General features: G+C 34.5%; 1 protein-coding gene and 1 non-coding gene across 5 annotated transcripts in view; one reads left to right on the forward strand and one right to left on the reverse strand.

The window, feature by feature from the left end:
- The window catches only part of LOC148268840 (uncharacterized), a 104,946-nt gene that overhangs the window by 73,839 nt on the left and 7,550 nt on the right, over positions 1 to 23,557 (reverse strand). Inside the window, exon 2 of one of the 4 annotated variants that reach the window (XM_088213544.1) lies at positions 732 to 7,329. The exons of the other annotated variants lie outside the window; for them this stretch is intronic. Within the exon in view, the coding sequence (XP_088069670.1) occupies positions 6,098 to 7,222 (1,125 nt within the window). The 5' untranslated portion in view covers positions 7,223 to 7,329 and the 3' untranslated portion in view covers positions 732 to 6,097. Of the gene's footprint in view, positions 1 to 731; positions 7,330 to 23,557 lie in introns of those variants that run through there. 4 annotated transcript variants of the gene reach the window in all.
- On the forward strand, positions 3,464 to 3,569 carry LOC148268842 (small nucleolar RNA R71). The gene has a single exon (XR_015817469.1). It is a non-coding gene; the product is annotated as a small nucleolar RNA R71 (small nucleolar RNA).

Genomic DNA, 23,557 nt, shown 5'->3' on the forward strand with positions numbered 1-23,557 from the left:
GACTAAATACATTGAAAACGATGAATAATTAATCCTAAAAAAATTAAAAACTAAAAAAAACATAATTAAATATAAGGGTAGAGAAGTAGTTCTAAGTTATAGTTGTTAGTTTGACTTTCTTTTGGAGCTCAATCTCTCAATTTGAAGGCTTCAGTTACAAGATTTAACCGTCCTACAAAATATGGCTTAAGCTCCATTTTTGTTGTCTCCACATGTGGCTCCTCCTTTATTTATAGCACAATGTATGATAGAGATTCACCTTCCAACTCTATCACTTCCTTTTTCAAGTGAGGATCCTCCTCTTCAATTGTGTTTGATAGCACAAGACATCTCTCTAAATTATCCTCCATTAGAATGGCTTATTTTTATTCATCTACACACTCATCAATAATATAAATTGCACAACACATATCATCCAAACTAATAGAAAGATTTTTCATCGCCTTCTTGATGTCAAAGGCTATCTCCTCCTCATTGAACCTAAGGGTTACTTTACCATTCTTTATATCTATTAATGCTCCAGCTGTGGCTAAGAATGGTCTATCTAAAATCAATGATAATTCAGGCTCAACATCCATATCAAGTATAATAAAATCTATAGGGAAAATAAACACTCCTATTTTACCAAAATATCTTCAATGATTCCCACAGGTCTTTTAGTTGATTTATCTACAAATTGCAGAACCATATGTGTCTCTTTCATCTCCCCAAGGTTAAGTCTCCTACAAACATATAATGGCATTAGGTTAATATTAGAACCCAAATCACATAGTGCATCTTTAAATTTAAATTTGTCTAGTTCACAAGGTATAGAAAAATTTCTTAGATCCTTAAGCTTTATAGCAACTTATTTTGTATAATGGTACTACACTCTTCAGTAAGCATTACCATGCCATATTCCTCAATCTTTCTCTTATTAGAAAGGATATCTTTAAGAAATTTTGCATATTATGGCATCTGCATCAAAGCCTCAACTAATGGAATGTTAATCTATAATGTCTTAAAGATCTCTAAAAATCTAGCAAACTTAGCATCTTTCTTTTCCTTTTTAATTCTATCTGGGTAAGGAAACTTATTAACATCTACACTAGAGCTTGAATTAAAAATTGTAAATTTAGTATTTTTTTTACCTTGCTTTTCCACACTTACCTCAACTGGGTTTGATTGAATTACCTTATCAATTTTTACCTTTTGCTTTGGCTCCTCCAACACCTTCCCATCTCTGAGTGTAATGGCCTTGACATGCTCTTTGAGTTACATGGTAATGAACCTTGAGTTTGACTCGTAATAACATTGGCAAGCTGTCTAATTTGTGTCTCTAGATTCTTCATGGAAGCCTCATGATTTTGCAACCTTGTTTCGGTAGAGTTAATGAACCTTGTCATTAGCTCTTCTAAGTTAGATTTCTTTTCTTGCAGTGGATAATACTATTGAGGTTGGAATCCTAGTGGTGATTATCTCCCTTGATTATTATTATTATTCCATGATAAATTTGGGTGATTTCTCTAACCAAGATTGTAAGTATTGCTAAAGGGATCATTTTACCTGTGAAAATTAACAAAGCTAACTTGTCTAGGCATATTATTAGCAGTAAATGTATTAACTGCCTGGCACTCTTGATTCGAGTGCCCTCCTCCACAAGAATCATAAATAGCTGCCACTACAGCTGATTTTCCAATTGCAGCCCTTATAGATTGTAACACCATGAAAACCTTCCTGCTTAATTTATAATGTGAACCCCTATTTATTAGGGGTTTAAGACTGTTTAAACTCTTTAAATTTTGTATTTTAAATTCCTGAATGAATTTCATATTTTAGTTTAATATTTAATTAGTTTAAATAATTATTAAAATTATTTTATTATTTATTTGTTGATAATTTATTTTAAATTTTATCAAAAAGATTTAAGGAAAAGCGGAGGAGAAAAGACAACAAAATCCCGTGAGAAATACCTTGCCTACACGAGCTCCACATGCCACTCGCGCATGCGCGCTCGCGGCCAACACAGGCACACATCCCATCTGTATGGGGCGCGAGGCACACAGTTTACCTGCGTGGTTCCACACGCCTTGTGCACGTATATGAATTAATGAAATTTTCAATTAAATGGTTGCATGCTTAATCTTATATGCTTAAATAAAATTATTATGTGTTTATATGAAAGTATATGAATTCATTACTCGCATGTTTAACTAAAATAATTAAATGTTTGTGATAAATGTTGATGCATGATACATTGTACGATTGTGAAGTGATAAAGCATGAAGTGATATTTAAGCATGAGAAATATGTATCAGTATCAGCATGCATGATTTATAAAATATTTCATTAGACTTTTTATCTATGAGGGCTTTCTGTTTCTCCCCCCATCTAATCTGAAAAGATGTAAGATGATCATTCTCTGTGGATGACGAAGTACCCTCTGATGAGAGTAGTGATGCGATATGATTGTAGATGTCACCTTTGGCTAAGTACAGTCATGGCCATAGATTACATGTAGGACCACTATGGTTGGCAAGGCCGTGATCATATATCATGTCATAGATTGGCAAGCCGTAAATGTGTTGTTGATTTGGCAAGTCGCAAATTGTTGATATAACATGAATTGAATTGGTCATTCCACATGAGTAGTCGAAAATCTGTATTGTTCTCAATAGATGGAAGTCAAAATGACTCCACACGAAGAATAAAATGAAATAAATAGCATGAATGATTTGATTGACATTATATGACTATAACATAATGAAATTCATATTTTTTAAATAAAATAAATTATTTTCGTGATTATTAAAGAACCCCTGACAAAACTCCTGATCGTAAGTAAATAATGGTACTTTATTTTAGTTTTAATTACTTTTGAAATCTTAGTGATGTAAATTAAATATTATTTTTCTTACTGAGTATATGAAACTCACCTATTTCCATGCCCCTCTCTAAATGAGAAAAATAGTGAGGAACCAATTGCCTTTGAGGGTCTTGTGGGTCTGTGAACGGTTATGAGTGCATAGTAGTCCTGCACTCTGATGAGTTCATCTTTTATAGAGGATTGTAATTAATTTTGTTTCTACCTCAGTATTGTATGAAACTCTATTATTATTTTATAAGGGATTGTAATTATTTATTCCACTGCATAAATTTATCTTATATGCACTCGTAATATGTTTTTGTATCTGACACCCTTATGCTTTGTTTTATATTTAGGATGTCACATAAATTCTTATTCAATGCTTCCATTTGAGCTGCTAATGCTATAAAAACATCTATATTATAAATTTTAGCTGCCTTCTTTGCAAATTATCTTTCAGTGGGCCATTCACTTGAGTTAGCAGCCATCTCTTCTATCAATTCATAAGCTTCTTCAAGTGACTTCATGTATATTGAACCTCTACGTGAAGCATCTATGATGCTTCTGACTTAGCTATTAATTCCATTGTAGAAGGTTTATACTTTTTCCCAAATAGAGAATTCCTCTTGAAGGCATTTCCTTAGCATATCCTTGTATCTCTCCCATGCCTCACATAGGGTCTCTAAATCTCCCTGTGAAAATTTAACAACCTCATTAATTAATTGTGCAATTTTAAACAGAGGAAAATATCTACTAAGGAATTTTTGTGCCAATGCATCCAAATAGTTATGGAGTTTCGTGGTAGTGATTGCAACTAATGTTGTGCTTTATCCCTTAAAGAGAAAGGAAAAAACCTCATCCTCTTTACATCTTTAGAAACTCAATTATACTTGAAAGTATCAACAATTTGGAGGAAACTAGCTATGTGTTGGTGTGGATCTTCATTAGGCAATCCTCCAAATTAACAAGTATGTTGGATCAACTTTAGTACTACTGGCTTTATCTCAAAGTTGTTAGCTTGAACAGTAGGCCTCAAAATGCCTGCACTTGTTCCTTCCAATGATGGCACGGCATAGTCTCTCATGATGCGAATAAGTTGAGTAGCTCAAGCACCATTATTGTTATCACCTCCTTCAAGAAGATTGTTTTGATTTTCTATCATGTTGAATTTACGATTTGCTCTTTTTCTTTAAGGAAAAGTTCATTTAGGTTCCGGATTAGATTCTACTAATGGCTCCTCATAACTTCTGGTCATACACTAACAAAACTTGAAACATAAGAGAAATAAATTAAAAAAATTAAAATATCAAATTAATAGCTAATAACAATATAATAATTTCTAAATAAATTTTAGTCCCCGGCAATGGCGCCAAAAACTTGATGCGTCCTAAACAACACTAGCAAGTTCATTAGTCGTCTCAGTAATATAGATATGAAAATCTGAGTATCGTCCCATGAAGATCAAATTTTATGAAGCAATTATTATACTGAAAATAATTATTTGAGAGATATTTATCAAATGAAAGTAAATTAAAGTAAAATATAAAACTAACTAAAATTGTAAAGAATTGAATAACCAGATTAAATGGAAGATAAATCAATTAATAAAACAGTGTTAGGGTCCACAACCCAAGGATGTGTAGGATTGGGTAATGGCATATATAATCCATGTGGTTGAACTCTAGACTTAGCTTGCTTACATGAGATGAACTGGGCACAAATTTTCTCAACATGTTTGCGCATATTAGGCTAAAAGAAATGTTCATCTAAAATACTCAAAGTTTTGTCCCATTAAACCACCACTATGTGTTTTACGAACAAGCAACTCCCTAATAGAACTATTAGGCACACATAATTTTCTCTTTTTAAATAGAAAACCATCATGCCTATAAAAGTCTTGAAATACCGCATGTTCACAAGCCACATAAACATTTGAAAAATTACTATCATGCACATACAATTCTTTGAAATGCTCAAATCCCAACAATTTTGTAGAAAGAGTAGAGATAAGACTGTACATTCTTGAAAGCACATCAGCTACCACATTTTCTTTTCCTTGCTTATATTGTATCACATATGGGAATGACTATATGAATTCTACCCATTTTGCATGTTATTTATTAAGCTTGCCTTGCCTTTTCAAATGCCTCAAAGATTCATGATCGGTGTGAATCACAAATTCTTTTGGTAACAAATAATATTGCCATGTCTCTAATGCTCTTACCAAAGCATAAAACTCTTTGTCATAGGTGGAATAATTTAATTGTGTACCATTGAGCTTCTCACTGAAGTAAGCAATGAGTCTTTTATCCTGCATAAGAACAGCACCTATCCCAAGCCCAGAGGCATCACATTCAATTTCAAAAGTTGAATCAAAATTAAACAATCTTAATAAAGGCGCATTACATAACTTTTCTTTCAATAAGAAAAACGCATGTTCTTATTCTTTTTCCCAAACAAACCCCTTATCTTTTTTCATGATTTCAGTTAAAGGGGCAGCAACAACACTAAAATCTTTTACAAATCTCCAATAAAAACTTATCAAACCATGAAAACTACGCACCTCACTTACACTTTTAGATGTCAGCAACTCTTGAATAGTCTTTACCTTTTCACTATCTACCTCAATTCCTTTTCCACTCACGACTTATCCTAAGAAAATGATGCAATCAATGCAAAATGTACATTTCTTCATGTTAGCATATAGTTGAAATTTGCGTAATGTGTCAAACACTTGCCTCAAATGCACGACATGCTCATCAATAGATTTGCTATACACAAGAATATCATCGAAGTAGACAACCACAAACTTTCCAATAAATTCACGTAAAACATGGTTCATTAAACGCATGAAAGTACTTGGCGCATTAGTTAAGCCAAATGGCATAACCAATCACTCATATAACCCTTGTTTTGTTTTAAAAACAGTTTTTCATTCATCTTTTGGTTTCATTCTTATTTTGTGATAACCACTTTTAAGATCAATTTTAGAAAATACACAAGCACCATGCAACTCATCTAACATATCATCAAGTCGAGGTATTGGGTGTCGATATTTTACTGTTATTTTATTGAGGGTTCTACAATCAACACACATACGCCAACTACTAACTTTTTTGGGTACTAATAAGACGGGCACTGCGCATGGACTTAAACTTTCTCGAATGTTTCCCTTTTGTAAGAGCTCCTCCACTTGCCTTTGAAGCACAATTTTCCATTCACTAGACATCTAGAATGAAAAATGTTCTCTCTTTACAACTTAACCCCCTCATCATCATTCCCTACTTGCATATTCAAAGCACGTCTAGAAACCAACAATCTACCTTCCATAGGAGTTTTCCCATCACTACAATCCTCCAAAGGAGGCATTTCATCCTCCACATTATTCTCATCATCCGTTTCAACACCATCACCACGCATCACCATTACCCTTTTATTCGGGCATTGAGATGCAATATGACCAAAACCTAAGCCTCTGAAACACTTGATATCTCTATTCCTAGGAGTTTGGGAGTTAGAAATACCTTTGTTTTTATTATCATTAGCATCTTTTGGCTTGGTTTTGTCATCTCTTTTGAATTGGACAGCCTTGTTATCTCCCCTCCAATTCGGTCTCCAATTGGAATTTTGAGCCGAGTAAGTGTTGACTTGCCTTCTGTTCCCCTTTCTCTCTAATTGTCTTTCAATCTTTATAGTCATGTGCACCATATCATCAATCTCCACATAATGTTGAAGCTCTACAATGTTGGCTATGTCTTTGTTAAGGCCATTTAAGAACCTTGCCATAGTAGCTTCCCTATCCTCTTCAATATTAGCCCTTATCATGGCTATCTCCATCTCTTTGTAGTAGTCTTCTACACTCTTGTTCCCTTGTATAAGACCTTGTAATTTTTTATGTAAGTTCCTATAGTAGTGAGTAGGAACAAAGCGCCTTCTCATGATAGCCTTCATTTCGGCCCAAGTGGAAATAGATCTCTCTCCATTTCTCCTTTTACTTGTGATGAGTTGATCCCACCACACAATGGCATACTCTCCAAACTCCAACACCGCAAGCCTTATCTTTTTCTCCTCCGAATAATTGTGGCACTCAAAAATAAGCTCCACCTTGCACTCCCATTCAAGATAAGCATTCGGATCATTCTTGGCTAGAAACGATGGGATTTTCATTTTGATGCTCCTTGTGTTTTTATCAAGATCGTTTCGACCCCTACCATAATTTCGACCTTCATTGACCAAAGAAGCTTGGTCATCAAATTCTTCCTCCAGTTCCTCATCAAAAGGTGGTGTTGGAAGTCTTCTTGCCCCTGGATTGGTTTGGGAAGCTTCCCCTCTCATGGAATTTAACTCACGTTGTTGTTTCTCTAGTTTCTCATTCATGTTGCCAATAGCTAGTTGAATCCTCTCAAATTGTTGTTACATTGCTTTGAGGATGAATTCTTGATCTTTTGATGTTCTTTCACTCCCTTGTGGCTCCATCTTCAAATCTGAAATTTTAATGACAAACAAAATAAATTGCAACCTCACAAATCACTCCCTCACGTGTTTCCTCTCATAGTATGGGCACTCGTGTTTCACTCAATTTTGGCTTTTACCCTTTTTTGAGCTCACATCTCTTGCTTTTTAATACTCAAGCAATCTTTTATAACTTTATACAAAATGGCCAATTCAAATAACAATTAATTATCACTATGTACTCAATTTTAATTAGAGATAACAAAGAATTCCTAAAGAAACAAGATAAACGAATTCAACTGTAAAAGCAAACTAGAACAATCTAACAACGAAGAGCGCACACTTTATATAGAAATAAGTGTATGATGATTTTTATGTTAATTAGGCAACAATGAATCAATATTATTACCTCAAGATGTAATAAGAAGCAAATGGGCAGAAATATTAAATGAAAATTAAGGATGCAAGAAAAAAAAATGGTGAATATGAAATTTAATGCACGAAATTAATAATTCTCTAATAGAACCACAAATTATCACCCAAAATACTCAAATTAAGTGAAACAAACAGTTTTAGATGAAAACAAACTCAATTGAGGTAAGTTGTTTCCAAGCAGCCCCAAAAATTACACAAACAATCTCAACCAAACAAACAGTCTTGAAAAGAGTTCCCCTTTTAAATTTTAAATGTATTTGAATGTTATATGAGATAATAAAATGAAAATAACAGCACCTGTGTCAATTACACAAGGAAGAATATGTGGAAATGTCTTTTTGCACAATTAAGCAAATTAGACTAATCTGATTTTTTTTTTTTTTTTGCTGAATGCAAATTTCTCTCTTTTTTTATAAGAAATAATGAAAATAAAGACAACAAAATAAGGATAGACTAATTTACTTGGTGAACCAATGCTCTGATACCAAATGATGCGGAACCCCAAGACCCTTGCTTGAACCTTAGAACTCTTCAATCGGTTTAGAACGGAATTTAGATCACAAGTAAAAAATGAATCAAATTTGTTCAATCACCCAAATGGTAGAAGTTAAAGAGAACCCAAGAAAAATAAATGATATCCCTTGAATCCAATCCAAACAAGCACTAAGAACAATTGAAATAGGAAATCAAAATTGAAACACAAGTGATAACAATTGTATTCCAAATCAACACCTTGTGCATAAAGTGAAAAGAAAGGCAAAACACTCTCAACTCAATTCTGAAATGTTTGATTACAACTCTTGATGTCCACAAAGAAGAGTTCCTTTGGTATTTATAACCAAAGAAATCAATGATAAGTTACAATACAATAACTACAATTGTAACTCCCACAATAACTAGGTTAATTATGTGGTAATTACAATTGTAACTCTAACAATAACTAGGCTAATTATAGGCATGTAATTATTATATAAATCCTTGTAATTCTAATCTTCTTAACCAACACCACTAATTGTTTGTGGCACCATATAGTTATGGGCTCATTCTCGTAATAACACTAAGACAAGACTTAAGCCCAAAATGAGTTATACTTAACTATATGGGCTTAATTAACTCAATCTAAAATACTTAAAATAACTCAACTAATCGAGCCCATATACAAGGCTTATTCATCCATTACCAGTAAGACTCAAACATGCCCAAATTATCCCAAATCACTTAAATCCAATTAAAGTTACGAATTTGGACTGTTCAAAAAGCTCATATTTGAACTTTCCACAATTGGCCAGTCCATCATCCACATGTTTTTGAGTAAAAACTTGGAGCAACTCTTTAAGCTTCTTTGCCTTTAATCTTGTGACTGGTCCGCTGAAACTTTTCAGGTTTGGAACTGTATTTGTGTTTACATCATTTGAAATTTGCTACAAGTCCCTTTCTGATGCTCTTTGAGTATCTTGAGTGTTTTTAGCCTTGTTTGCATCAATAAGAAAAAGAGGTTTAAATGAACTTACCTTGTATCACTCACAATCTTAACTCTGACAGAGTTTCAGCTTAATTTTGAGCCTGTTTCTCCCAAGAATTCAGTAAAGTTTCAGGATGTTTTTAACCTCAAAAATATCCCTCACAACATTTAGAAACTAACCTCAAAATTCAAGAGAAACATAATACCATTGATGGAGTAAACTTACCTTAAGCTCGCGGGTTCCCTTTTGCTTGTTATGAGTGCTCTCCCTCTTTTAATCTCTTTTTTTTTTGTTTCTTCCTTCTTTCTTTCTTCCTCTCCCTTCTTCTCACAAATTTGGGTGGATTTCCTCAAGGAAAAACTCCTAAATTCCCTCACTTTTCTTGGGTAGGCACCATTTTTCTCTCTTTTACTTCTATTCTTTCTCTCTTCTCTCTCTTTAACTTTGCTCTCCTTCACTGTAGAATGCATTTTCCATCTCCCAACCCCTATTTATAGGGGAGGGAAGCCCAAAAGGTCGGCCAAGAGGGGTTTAGGTGGCAAATGGTGAGGTTGCCACCTCAATCCCTCAAGCTTATCCATTTTTCTCTCTTTTCCCTCTTCCTTCACCCTTAAGTAAATTTAGAGTATTACATCCTCATCCAAATGCCACACACATCTTTATCCTCCTTTCAGGAACTTTTGATGTAAACAAGGCTAAAAACACTCAAGATACTCAAAGAGCATCAGAAGGTGACTTATAGCAAATTTCAAATGATGTAAATACAAATACAGTTCCAAACCTGAAAAGCTTCAGCAGACCAGTAATAAGATCAAATGCAAAGAAGCTTAAAGATTTGCTCCAAGTTTTTACTCAAAAACGTGTGGATGATGGGCTAGCCAATTGTGGAAAGTTCAAATATGAGCTTTTTGAACAGCCCAAATTCGTAACTTTAATTGGATTTAAGTAATTTGGGATAATTTGGGCTTGTTTGAGTCTTATTAGTAATAGATGAATAAGCCTTGTGTATGGGCTGGATTAGTTGAGTTGTTTTAAGTATTTTAGATTGAGTTAATTAAGCCCATATAGTTAAGTATAACTCATTTTGGGCTTAAGTCTTGTCTTAGTGTTATTACGAGAATGAGCCCATAACTATATGGTGCCACAAATAATTAGTGGTGTTGGTTAAGAAGATTGGAGTTATAAGGAGTTATATAACAAGTACATGCCTATAATTAGCTTAGTTATTGTTGGAGTTACAATTGTAATTACCACATAATTAACCTAATTATTGTGGGAGTTACAATTGTAGTTATTGTATTGTAACTTATCATTGATTTCTTTGGCCATAAATACCAAAGGAACTCTTCTTTGTGGACATCAAGAGTTGTAATCAAACATTTCAGAATTGAGTTGAGAGCATTTTGGCTTTCTTTTCACTTTATGCACAAGGTGTTGATTTAGAATACAATTGTTATCACTTGTGTTTCAATTTTGATTTCCTATTTCAATTGTTCTTGGTGCTTGTTTGGATTGGGTTCAAGGGATATCATTTATCTTTCTTGGGTTCTCTTTAACTTCTACCATTTGGGTGATTGAACAAATTTGATTCCTTTTATACTTGTGATCTAAATTCCGTTCTAAACCGATTGAAGAGTTCTAAGGTTCAAGCAAGGGTCTTAGGGTTTCGCATCACTTATAAATGTAATTTCCATTTGAAGAGGGTATTTTTGAATTAAAAATTATCAATATTCCTAAAGGGATACTCTGCTGAAATTTTGGTAGAAAATTGAGATAAACTAAGGGGAGACTTTGCCCATTTGAAAACAAGAAATTAAGGTTTTCATAAGGGGAGACTCTATTTACGTCAACGGAGAAATTTAAAGATTTTATAATGGAAAACTCTACCTAACTAAGTAGAGTGATTAGAGCTTGTGTAAGAGGGGACTCTGCCCAAATCAAGGTTGCATAGTTTTATGATCGCATAGCATGCATAGTTTTCAAGTGTTTTCATAAGTGTTTTATACGTACTTTCATATATAAAGTGCAAGTGCTTTGTGAAAGCGTTACTGTATTATATTTGTTATTTTGCCCATGTGTTTTGGAAAGTGATTTTAATAAGTATGCATTGATTTTTATTGAGGTAAGCCATTCCAAAAGCACCTATATGATGCTAAACTTCTGTGTGTCCATGCATAACCGTTCCATTTTCGGGTGCATGGGATGTGTTAAGTGTTAAGTGTTAAGTGTGCGCCTATGCATGCTTGCAATAGGAAGATGTGAACGACCCTCTACAATGATGATGTAGCATAACTCATTGTACAATGTAGCCAAGTGAATATGATGATTTAGTTATCTATTATTTGCAAATGTATGAGATATATATTTTGATGTATGTGAAAGTTATATATATCACATGATGATATCTGCTTATTAGGATAGTGTATCTCACTCCCTCATCATTTTTAGATCCTACAAAGACTGCTGCGGAGTAAGCGATAATAACAGAGAAGTCTTTTGCAAGTTAGGCTCTATAAGAACTCAAGTTACTATTTTGTACTTTTGCTTTGTAATGTAAGAAAGAAAAATTTTAGGGCCTTGTTTTACATGTATCTGATGTACATATATCAAGGGATGTAACACCTCTGCACTTTTTCATTAATGAAAATCTCATTATATTTTATTTAATTACGTGTAAAGTGTAGTTTGCTCTGGATATTCCCTATATGAGAGGGGTAGTCGTGATAGTATGCAACATTCTCTAGCTTAATTTTCATAAAAGGGTTTAGGCAATCAAAGGCCAACCATAGTCTTTTGTGAGAAAAGATGCAAAAAATTCCACAACATTAGTATATGTAGGTGATATAATTATTGCAGGAACAATAATAACTTGACTGATGACCCGAAATAAACAATGAATAAATAATTCAAGATCAAAGATTCAAGAAATCTAAAGTATTTCCTCATTTTTAAGATAGCCAGATCCAAGAAAGGAATTTATGTTTGTCAAAGTATGCTCTTAGCTTGTTAAAAGGCACTGACATCCTAGGAAGCAAAACTTCAAAATTTTATTGTATTAGAATCTCAAATTATTAAAGGAAGATTATGAATATGTCCCTGACCCAACTATGTATAAGAGACTAATCAGAAGACTTATATATTTGACTCTCATAAGGCCAGATATAGCCTATTCTGTACAACTCCTAAACCAATGGAAAACCCTAGAGAACAACATCTAAATATAGCTTACAAGGTCTTAAGACACATTAAAGGCACTCCTGGGCAAAGTCTATTTTATCTAAGTTCATAAAAATTAGAACTAAATGCCTATAGTGGTAGTGATTAGGGAGGATGTCAAGACACAAAGAAATCTATTACATGATACTACATCTTCCTTGCTACTTCTCTGATCTCCTGAAAGTCTAGAAAGTAACAAATAGTCTCTAGATTATTTGTTGAGGTAGAATATAAAGTCAAGTGTTTGTTGTGAACTAACCTATGTAAGGTACCTCTTGAATGCTATAGGAATTAACCATCCAGAAGTAGTAATGCTAAATCTATGACAGTTTACGGTTGTAATGCATGTAGTAGTTAATCTAGTATTTGATAAAAGAACTAAGCATATTGAACTGGATTGCCATTTAGTACAAAAAAAAATGTAGGACAAAAATATTGTAAAAATATGAATGAACAATAAACAAAAAATTGTAGATATTTCCACTAAGGCACTCTTAAACATCCTCCTTAATTAACATATAACCAAGATGAGATCAGAAATTATCTACTCTCCATCTTGATGGAGGATGTTAAAGCCTTTCATTGCAAGACTTTGATTAACCAAGCCCAAGAGTGTAGAAGAAAATGGGTTGCGGCAGCTTATTTTAGACACGTGTTATTAATGTGTGTGAATATATAAGTATATGTGTATTAGGTTAAGAGCAAGCTTGATAAGATATATAGTGTGACATCCCTAATTTCCCATTGAAAAAAGGGATGTAGAAAACTCAATAGATTTCGAGTGCAAAATAAATTTTTTTATATTGAAGCAGAATTAGGAGATCCCTTACAACCTTCTAAATTCAATCCCCCTACAATAAGGTCATAAGATGAAAATTTAATGCAAGATAGGCCTTTTATAAGAACCTCATCAGAGTGCGAAGTAACTAGTGAACTTGAACTATGTCTTAGAGTATCATCAAGAATTTGGAGTTGGGTCTAGCTGAACTCCAAAAGGTGACTCAGAGAGCAAACTCTTAACTTTTTCAACACCTGGAGGTATGGATTAGGAGTGAGTTTCATGTAAACTCAGTAAGGAAAATAGTATTTCAAATCACACGACTAAGGTTTAAATGGTAATCATTTTGAGTAAAGGTCATATACCTCTTACCTTAGAGTTCATTGCAGAATGGAGCCATTAAATCATATGAAAACTGTTGTCTTTATAAAAACTAGATAAACAGATGTTAAACATGATAAAAATATCATCTTAAGCAAATATATTTCACCAAGAATACTCAAACAAAGAAGTTGGATAAGAGGAATATCAGAATGCATAAATAATACACCAAAAAAAAGAAAATTTCATCATACAGATCAAAATAATGCTCTAAATGATGCTTAAATTTTATTTGTCTTTTATTGACCTTTGCGCCAAGCAGTTGCAACATATATCCACTGAGGGCAGAAGGGATATCCCCGACTACCACTGTGAATCACCAACCCCTTTCTTGGGTCCTTATCATTTCCCCCATCTAGGCTTTAATCCATGGTCGTCCATTCGTCCTAGGGACCGTACATTCACCTAACGTGTTTCCTCTCTCTTCATAGGGAACACCAATCATCACAGGGAGCAATTCACTAATACTTATTCATAGGAGGGAGAAACAAAAATCCCTCAGAGATAACGGTCAAACAAATTTTTTTATTCTTCTCACTTGTTTATTTCATGTTCACAACAATTTCATATTCTTTTCATATGTATGCTATATGTTCAATGCAACTATTTTTCGAGTCCGAGAAGGATTTCTTCAACTTATCCAGCCCGAAGGTTCATGTCCAGCTTGAAGGCTCATTTTACCTAAACTTGACCTTCAGGTCACCCTCTTGAACTAAGGTCCACTAGAATAACCCTCTTTGCCATTACCTAAGTAAGGCGAAGGGCCAAACCAACGTGCAAACTTTTAATTTTCATGTGTTCATGCAGTATACTCAGTATTTCCATTGAAAATGGTATCTAACATTGCATATATAACCAATCAATAGTTCAACCAAGCAAAACATCACTCTAGACAAGGTTTCATGCATCTTAATCATGTAACAAACTCTTATGCATCATGCCTAATGTTCGGAACCTAGTGGGGGTCCAACCAATGCGGCAAAAATCCATTACCTCTGGTCTTGACCATCGGGATATTTTCACGCAGTAGTGGCTCATTAAAAAACCCCTCTTTGCTCTTTCTAAGAGTAAGGCAAAGGATCAATACTCGTACAAATTCTATTTAGTCAAAATGAGTGTAAAGACATCCGAGTAGATTATCGACCAAGTTAAACAAAATATGACACCAAGCAAATATTCACAACCATCTCATGTTATCATTATTTTATTTAGCTAGAAAGAGCACTTAGAGGCATAAAAGTAAATACTAAATTTCTAATCGTAATTAGGTTGACTTAGCCTTTTGATAGCAAAGGGAGAGCTTCTAGAAATCCTCTGAACAAGCTTGTGAAACTCCAAGCTTTTTTTTTTCCTTGCTCCTTATTCTTTCTAAAAAAAACCTTCTCTTTCCCCCCTAAAGTTTCTCTTCTTTCTTTCTCTAAATTTTGGGAAAGTGAAGAAGGAAGAATGGTGTAGAGAAAATGGAGATGAAAGGAAGGCCAGATCTGCGCCACTTGGTAAAAGTTGGCAGAATGGAGTGAGGAGGTGGATTTGAGGCCCACCAAGCATGGCAAAAAGAAAAAGAAGAAAAGAAAGGCCAAGAGTGGCCATTTGACCGACAGGACAAGGTTGTCACATCGGTGACAGCACGCCATTGTAGCATACAAGCCATCGACTGCGCGCACAGGCGTGCGCAGTGCACACAGCAAGCCTGCACGGGCTGTCCACAGTCACAGGTTGTGCTCACAGGCTGCTGTACAAGGGTCGTGGGTTGCGGGCTGGGGTCATGGTCCGAGTTTTTCTCGAGCTATTTTTATTCACTTTTCTCCCAAAAGTTTTGGCAAACTCAGATAAAATTTTAGAAAAGCTAATTAGAATAAAAGATGTGGAGATTCTAAGTGAAAATTTTTGCAAGGTAATAGACCACAAATATCATAGTTTTAAAATCCATTAAGGGCCAGAAAGTTAGGGTGTTACATATAGAATGTGTACACCCAACTCAATTTTTAAGGTATAAATACCTCAATTTCTCTCATTTAAATTATTTAGAATAAAAAAAAAATTAAAATCCTATTAGGATTTTCTCATAGAGCCATCGTCTACTTAACACCCTGGTTTGCGTAAATTAAATCCAAAATGAAGTCATGCTTTTGGGATTTAATTTTCACATTTGGGTGCTTTAAAGATTTAATTAGGGACCCTAAAATGTAAAAAGGAATCCTATAAATTAATTAAATTTAGAAAAAAGACTAAATTGAATAAAATATTCAAAAGTGAGGCCAAACTACTTTGAAAGTATTTAGGAATGAACGGCACATATGAAGAGGCAAAATGGATAGCTGAGATAAAGAGGTGCGATGAATGGCCAAGAGTGTAAGAGATAGATCGAATGGTTAGGAGAGGATATTTAAGGCAATTGATTATGATGTGATCCCAGCTAGGCCAAAAATAATCCTGAAAATCCAAGCTGAGCCCACCTTTGAAAGAGCCAAGAAGCCTGGCCCAAGAAGAAGTCCAGTAGCGGCTCAATTCCAAATTTTTTTTTAAAGAGGGACTTGCAATCAATCCAAGGGTCCAAAAGAGGATAACTCAAAGCTCTTCAACGTGGGGCCAAGTACTCGACCCAATGATCGCCCAAAGAGGTGCAAACCTTGTGACCAAGCTTGGATCAAGATTAGGAAAATCTTGGAGGCCCAGAGGTTACTAAAAAAAAGGTTCAAGCTAGGCCCAACCAGGGCTGAACATCCAAGACAAGATAAAATAATGGGCATGAGGTCCATGAGAGAATTTATGGGCTTAAAACATTGTTAAGAGATATGAAAAATCAACCTTGGCCCCAACAAGAGATAGATTCAAGGCATTTTTGGCCAAGGCAGCCGTGGTCCAAGAGGAGCCACACGCGTAGCTTGCTTTCTCATGCGGGAAAAAGGTCTCGCAAGTATCAGTGCTCTCATTTCGCACACAAGGTCATGCACATAGGAAGCCACACATACGGATACCCGCACGCATGCTAGAAGACATAGTCATGCGGATGGGGCATATAGATGGGAGTTTAATACCAAGAAGGATTCCATCTATGCCCATTTTCTCATGTGTTTTTTATGGTTGATTTTTTAAAATTCTACTACAAATTGAAGTCTACTTGAGGAATTAAAACACATGGAAAATATGGTAAAACAAATGAGAATTATCTATTGAATATTATATTAATATTTAATTGTTAATCCTTATCCTTATAATTATTTTATTATTTTGTTTAAGGTTTTTAGTTTAATTAAGTTTAAGTGTTCACGTAATCTTACTTTTACTCATTAGAAAAGTGAAGTATATACAAAGACTTCAATCTTAGGCTTGTACTCACAACTATCACATTTTCATATTAGTAAAGTTTAAACTTTGTCTTATTTTCTTAAAATTAACTAAACTAATTTTGTGAGTGTTCTTCAAGTTTCTTCAAGTTGGAGAGCTTCAGAAGACTTGTTGAGGCAAGATATCAGGATTGACTTATCAGGTAAGTCATGACATCCTTTCTTATTCTTTTTACTTTTTCCAGTTATCTTAAATTTACATTCATATTGTTGGGTGTAGTTCAAGAAGGGAGGGTAAATTAAGTGGTTAAGCTTTCTGGTGTCACGTTGAGTGAGGTTTCGAGAGTCAAAACGATCCATCTCCATTCTTCGTTGCATCAAATTAGTTTTTCTCTAGGAGGAGTGGGAGAGCCTGAGCAGAGTAGAGGGAGAGCACGAGTAAATAAAAGGGAAAGGACATGTTTGTGACTATAAGGAAAGAGATGACACCATGGCGACGGAAAAAAAATAAGGGAGAGGGAGATCAGTGGTCGTGGTAAGAAGAAGAAGAAAAAGAAGAAAGAAAAAAAGGGAGAAACGACAAACAATCGATCCACGTGCAAGACTTTTTAGACTTGGTGCTCACGATAGGGAGGAGGTGGCCAAAGAAGGAGATCCGCGTGCAATCATGAAGCTAGAGGATGTGCACACTGCAATAATAAGAAGAGAAACCACACTAGATTTATTTCTGATGCACGGCATAACGTTTCCACTCAGAAGAGGAAACCAGATTCGAGTATGGTGTTAAGCTTGATCTAGCTAGGGAGAGGAGGCAGTACGTGTGGCAATTTTGGCATAGGTCCATATGTGAGCGCGCCACGGGCCTGTGGTGCTCTGGTCAAAGCACGGCGACACGTGGCGATCACAACAAAGATGCATTTGATGGCGCATGGTGGTCTTGGTTATGGCACATGCGATGGCACGTGACAATTCTGGTGACATGCATGTGGTGACGCATGTGGTGGCACGTGGTGATTTCGGCAAGCGAGGACTGTATATCCAAGGTAAAATTAGTTCCCCTTTCGTGTTATGTCATTTTCGAAATTGTTCACCATTTAGTTCATATGTTTTCCTATTTATAAATGAGGGAAATTATCTAGATAGCAGCTGGAATTAGATAGGATGGTAAACTTGAACCCAATAAGGATTTCAGTATCTTTTCCGATCAAGCTTCAGGTAAAAATTAGGTCACTTTTTGTTTGGGGACTCATGTTTTTATAAAATAGTTTATTGATTTTATAATAAATAATTATTTAAAGTTTTGTAGTTTATTTTCAAATCTTGTCTTGGCAAACTTTTTATAAAAATATGCATATGAATGTAGATTGTATATGAATGACTTTTTATGATTATGTATGTATATTGATATAGGTGCAAATATGTTTTGTGTGTTTTAAGTACATAGGCAACTAAGAATATGTGTCTAAATAGTTATACATATGAATATGTATGTGTTTTGTATTGTATATATTATGTGCAATCTGTGTTTGTAAATTATCTATACATGCAATGTTTAATGTATGTAGAGTAATATAAGAATTTATATGTAAAACATGTAGGTGCATATTATGTATATATCAGTTTAATGTATTGTGTGTGTCTGATATACATATTTATACATGGTCGTTTGATTAATAGATTATGGGTGTATGTATAAAACTGTGTATGAATAGTGTGCATGTATATATGATATAAGCTATATGTATATATGTATGGGTTATATGAAAAATCTATATACAAATAAATTATGTAAGCATATGTACATGGAAATACATATATATGTAAGATGATTTTTTAATATATATGTATTTAAATCGTGCATAGGAATATGTGTGAATTGTGTATATTGGTTATGGATTTAAATAGGTAAGCATCTAGGTTATGAATATATGTGTGTTAGAGTGATGAATTTGATTAGCAAAACAATAAAATAGGAACCAATTAAAGACGAGGAAATTTGTTTAGCAAATACCAGAGAGGGATTATATGTGTGTAATATATGTAATAAACCCTACAGTGGATAGGCCTTAGTCAGACGAGACTAAGAAGTCCCATACTAGACAAAATTGGGAACTGGTTTAATAGTGGCCATAGGGGTTGGGCTTTGAGAACAACCTATGATTATGGTTCTCATACACGTTAGCATATGAGGATGTGATGCGGATCTCAGGATCAACTAACATAATCAAAAACACCACATATAATGATCCAGAACCCAAAATCAAAACATGCAATCCGAAACCCCACACATAACATTAGCTTGCATAAAGTTATCCCTAAATAAACACTCTTTACTTGACCCACACTCAACAGAGGAGTCAAAACTAAGATAATAGGGATAAATAAATTGATTAAAATATCACAAGAAGAATCTTGATAAGTTAAAATCAATTTGATAAAAGAGAATGATAAAGACGCCACAAGTTATCTTGATAAGTAGACATCGATTCCCCCACTCAACAAAATATTGAAGAAAACCTCACCAATTGAAAACTACAACTTCATAATTTTATTGATTGAAACATGAATTATTACAAGTATAAATTGATAACCTATCTATAGTGTAGGCCATGTGTATAATAAGAAAGATAATATCCTAATTTAATGGAGAAATTACATAGGAAACTAACAAAAATAAGAGAATTAAAACTAAAATAGGATAGATATGATCTTCCTTTTTAAATAGAAAAGATCTTAATTCAGTATGGAGATTTAGGGGAAGAAATTATGGCAATATACTTTTCTATTTCTCAAGTGTTTTCCTTGTCTGTAAGATTTAGCATTTAAGGAATTTTCTTATTCTTCAAGATATCCTCCGATGTAGGATTAGTTTCCTTCCTTGGCCGATTTTCCCTATTAAGAAGAAAGATTTTCTATAGGATTAAGAAAGAAAATCCCATGGAGGTTTTCCTCTTCCTTGCTCACATTATCCTCTCCCTCTTCAAAAATGATTCGTCCTTAATTTAGGCACTTTTTATGTCAAGGTTTCACCAATTTTGCTTTCTCTGAGAAAATATCATCGATTAGGAAGTTGTATAAGGTCATTGTAAACATATTCAAAGAACGGTTAGTAAAAAAATAATAGTTTCTCACGGGTTTCACTCTCTGTGTCTAATTTAACCTTCTTCATTAAAGTTGAATGTCATAATTGAATTTTCTTGAACCAAGATAATAAAGTTTTGTTCAAGAAATCCTAATTGAGGAAAGTAGTAAATGAGTATAGATGATGATTGATAAAGATACGGATGTAGATGTATAATATTAAGTAAGTATGTTACACCTCGAAAATCTTCATGCTTAATTTGTAATGTGAACCCCTATTTATTCAGGCCCTAAGGATATTTAAACTCTTTGAATTTCGTATTTTAAATTTCTAGATGAATTTAATATTTTAATTTCGTAATTATTTAGTTAAATAATTATTAAAATTATTTTATTTAATTTATTTGATGATAATTTATATTTAAATTCAATTAAAAATATTTTAGGAAAAAACAAGGGCAGCGTGCACGGTAGGCTGGGGCTACGCGTGCGGCCCCCATAGGCACCGTGTGCCGTCGGTTGGGCAGCGTGCCGCCATCGCTTAGGCAACACGCCACTATTTGGGTGGCATGTCACCAGTTATTGCACTGTCGTCATGTCGCATCATCCACCCATCGGTCACATCGGTCAGTTGTCACATCTCATCTTTTCACCTGGACTTTCTTTCTCCTCACAAGATTTCACCACTTGGCGCAAATTTAACGGTCCCCATTTTCTATAAATAAGGAACCCCACTTCATCATTTCCTCACCACTTCTACTTAATTCTTCCATCCACCAAAGGGTTTTAAAGAGAGAGAGTAATCTAGAGAGAGAAGGAGAGGAAAAGAAGAAGAAAAAGGTGTAGGAAATACTAAGGTTTCTGTAAGAAAATTAGTATTTACTTTAAACATAATAAGGAGTATTTTTATATTAAATTAACGAAGTTTTAAATTAAATGGATGTACGATTAATCTTATATGCTTAAAATAAAATGATTACATGTTAATGCATGTTTAGATGAACATATATAAATCGATTATTTGCATGTTTAACTAAAATAATTAAATGCTTGTGAATAATATTGATGTATGATATATGGTACGATGGTGGAGTAATGAAGCATGAAGTGATATTTAAGCATGAGAAAATGTATTGGTATCAGCATGCATGATTCATCAAATGTTTCGTTAGCCTTTTTATCTCTGAGAGGTTTATGTTTCTCCCCTATCTAGTCTGAAAAGACATGAGAGGACCACTCCTTATGGATGATGGCATACCCTCTAACAAGAGTGGTGATGCAATATGATTATAGGGGTCACCTTTAGCAAAGTACGGCCATGGCCATAGATTACATATAAGACCACTGTGGTTGGTATGACCGTGGTCATAAATCATGTCATAGTTTGGCAAGTCGTAAATGTGTTGTTGGTCTGGCAAGCAGTAAATTGTTGTTACAACATGAATTGAATTGGTCATTCAACATGGGTAGTCAGAAATTAGTATTACCCTTAGTAGATGGAAGTTAGAATGACTTCGCGTGAAGAATAAAAATAAAAAAAAAGAACATTTCATGATTTGTTTAATTTTTTCTATTTTCAATATGATTAATTTGATTGACATGATATGACTATGACTTGATATTTTCTTTAATAAAATAAATTATTTTCATAATTAATAGAGAACCCCTAACATGTCTCCTAATGGTAAGTAATGATGGCACTTTATTGCAGTTTTTAATTACATTTAAAATCTCAGTTGTGCTATTTAAATACTATTTTTCTTACTGATTATATGAAACTCACCGCTTTACATGTCCCCCTAGATGAAGAAGATAATGAGGAACCAATCATTAATCCCTTGAAGCCTTTGAAGATCATGTGGATCCATGAACCGTTATGAGTGCATAGTTATCCCACACTCGAATGAGTCCATCTTTTGTAGAAACTTATAATTAATTTTGTTTCTACCTCAGTGATGTATGGAACTCTATTATTATTTTATAGGGAAATTGTAATTATTTATTCTGCTGCATACATTTTTCTTATATGTACTCATAATTTGTTTCTGTATCTGGCACCCTTATACTTTAATTAGCATTTGGGATGTCACAAATGGTATCATAGCAGTTACGCAGAATAATCCCTTACAACTAAGATTGTAGTTAGTAAATCCTTCTAAGATACTTAAGATATTTCTTCTTTCAAAAACTAAACCACCAACTCGTGTCTTCTTTTTTTTTGTAGGAATAACACGAGGAAGACCTTCTGTAGATAGAACTGAGAGATGTAAGACCCACGATCATCCAACCAGGGCCAAGTTTATTGAACTTTTTCGAGCCACCTAGAGTTTAACTGTAGCTATAGGCCAAAACCAAGCAAACCAAAGCCAACACCCCCGCCCCTGACTATCGCCCAACCGAGAGATCTATCTCCTACTACATAGGAGAATTTAGGAAACTTAACCCACCTACTTTGAAGGAGGCCCCAACCTCTTAGTAGTCAAAGCCTGGATCCTGCAAATAGAGAAGATTTTCTCTATCTTAAACCTAACAGAGGAACAAAAGGTTCCCCTAGTAGCCTTCATGCTAATCGATGAAGCCGAACATTGGTAGCGACTTAAAAAGGAAGTCCTACCTACCCCTATCACTTGGGAGGTTTTCATGGATGTGTTTTTTTAAAACTTCTTTCATGTCTATGTTTGAGAGAAAAAGGAGGAATTTCAGGACCTTTGCTAGGGAAATTTGTCAGTTGCCCAGTATGCAACTCGATTCGTCCAGCTGTCTAGGTTTACTCCACTGATGGTCACCCCTGAGTGTCGTAAGGTTAAGAAGTTTCTTAAGGGATCTCGTGCTAATATCTACGATCAGTCGTGATGCTGAGACCTAACTCATATACCAAGGTGTTGGACATTCCCAGTTGGCTAGAGATCTAATCTCGATCTAGCACCAACGCATTGTCCGAGTTCGTACCTAGCAACAGCAACACCAAACCCAACAACCAATAAGAAGACTGTCTGAGCTAGTTAGTAGCCATCCTGATAGACAATCCTAAGTTTTTCATCCTCCTGCTTTGCCTTAGCCTACTGGACACCCTACCCAACCTACCCAACCATGTCAACATTATGGTCGCTTGCATGGTGATCAGCCCTATCGACGTTTGAACAAGGCCTACTATAAGTGCAGAAGCATTCAGCACTTTATGAAGACTGTTCCCAGCGGCTAAAGGACATGTCCAAACTAGTAGTTCAAGGTCGTGTGTACCACCTTAATGAATCTAGTTCCCTCGCCACTCCTGCTCTTATCCAGGGTGTGTTTTCTATTTATGACATTTATGCTCGAGCTCTGACTGATACAGGTGCTATTCACTCCTTTATTTCTTATACTTTTGCTTGTGAGTTAGATATTAGGTCTGAACCTTTAAATAAAGTGTTAGCAGTAGAAACTCTCTCTAGGGGTCTTTTAGAAGCTTATGTGTATAAAAATTGTAAAATAAAAGTTTCAAGAGTAAAACTGTTAGTAGATCTTATACTCTTAATTTTTTAGGATCCAATGTTATCTTAGGTATGGACTTGTTAGAGAAATATAGGGCAATTATCAACTGTGAAAGTAAGATCATAACTTTATGTTCATTAAAAATGAA

Source organism: Carica papaya, chromosome 2, assembly GCF_054855325.1.
Source record: "Carica papaya isolate Zhongbai chromosome 2, ASM5485532v1, whole genome shotgun sequence".
NCBI classification, from domain to species: Eukaryota; Viridiplantae; Streptophyta; class Magnoliopsida; order Brassicales; family Caricaceae; genus Carica; species Carica papaya.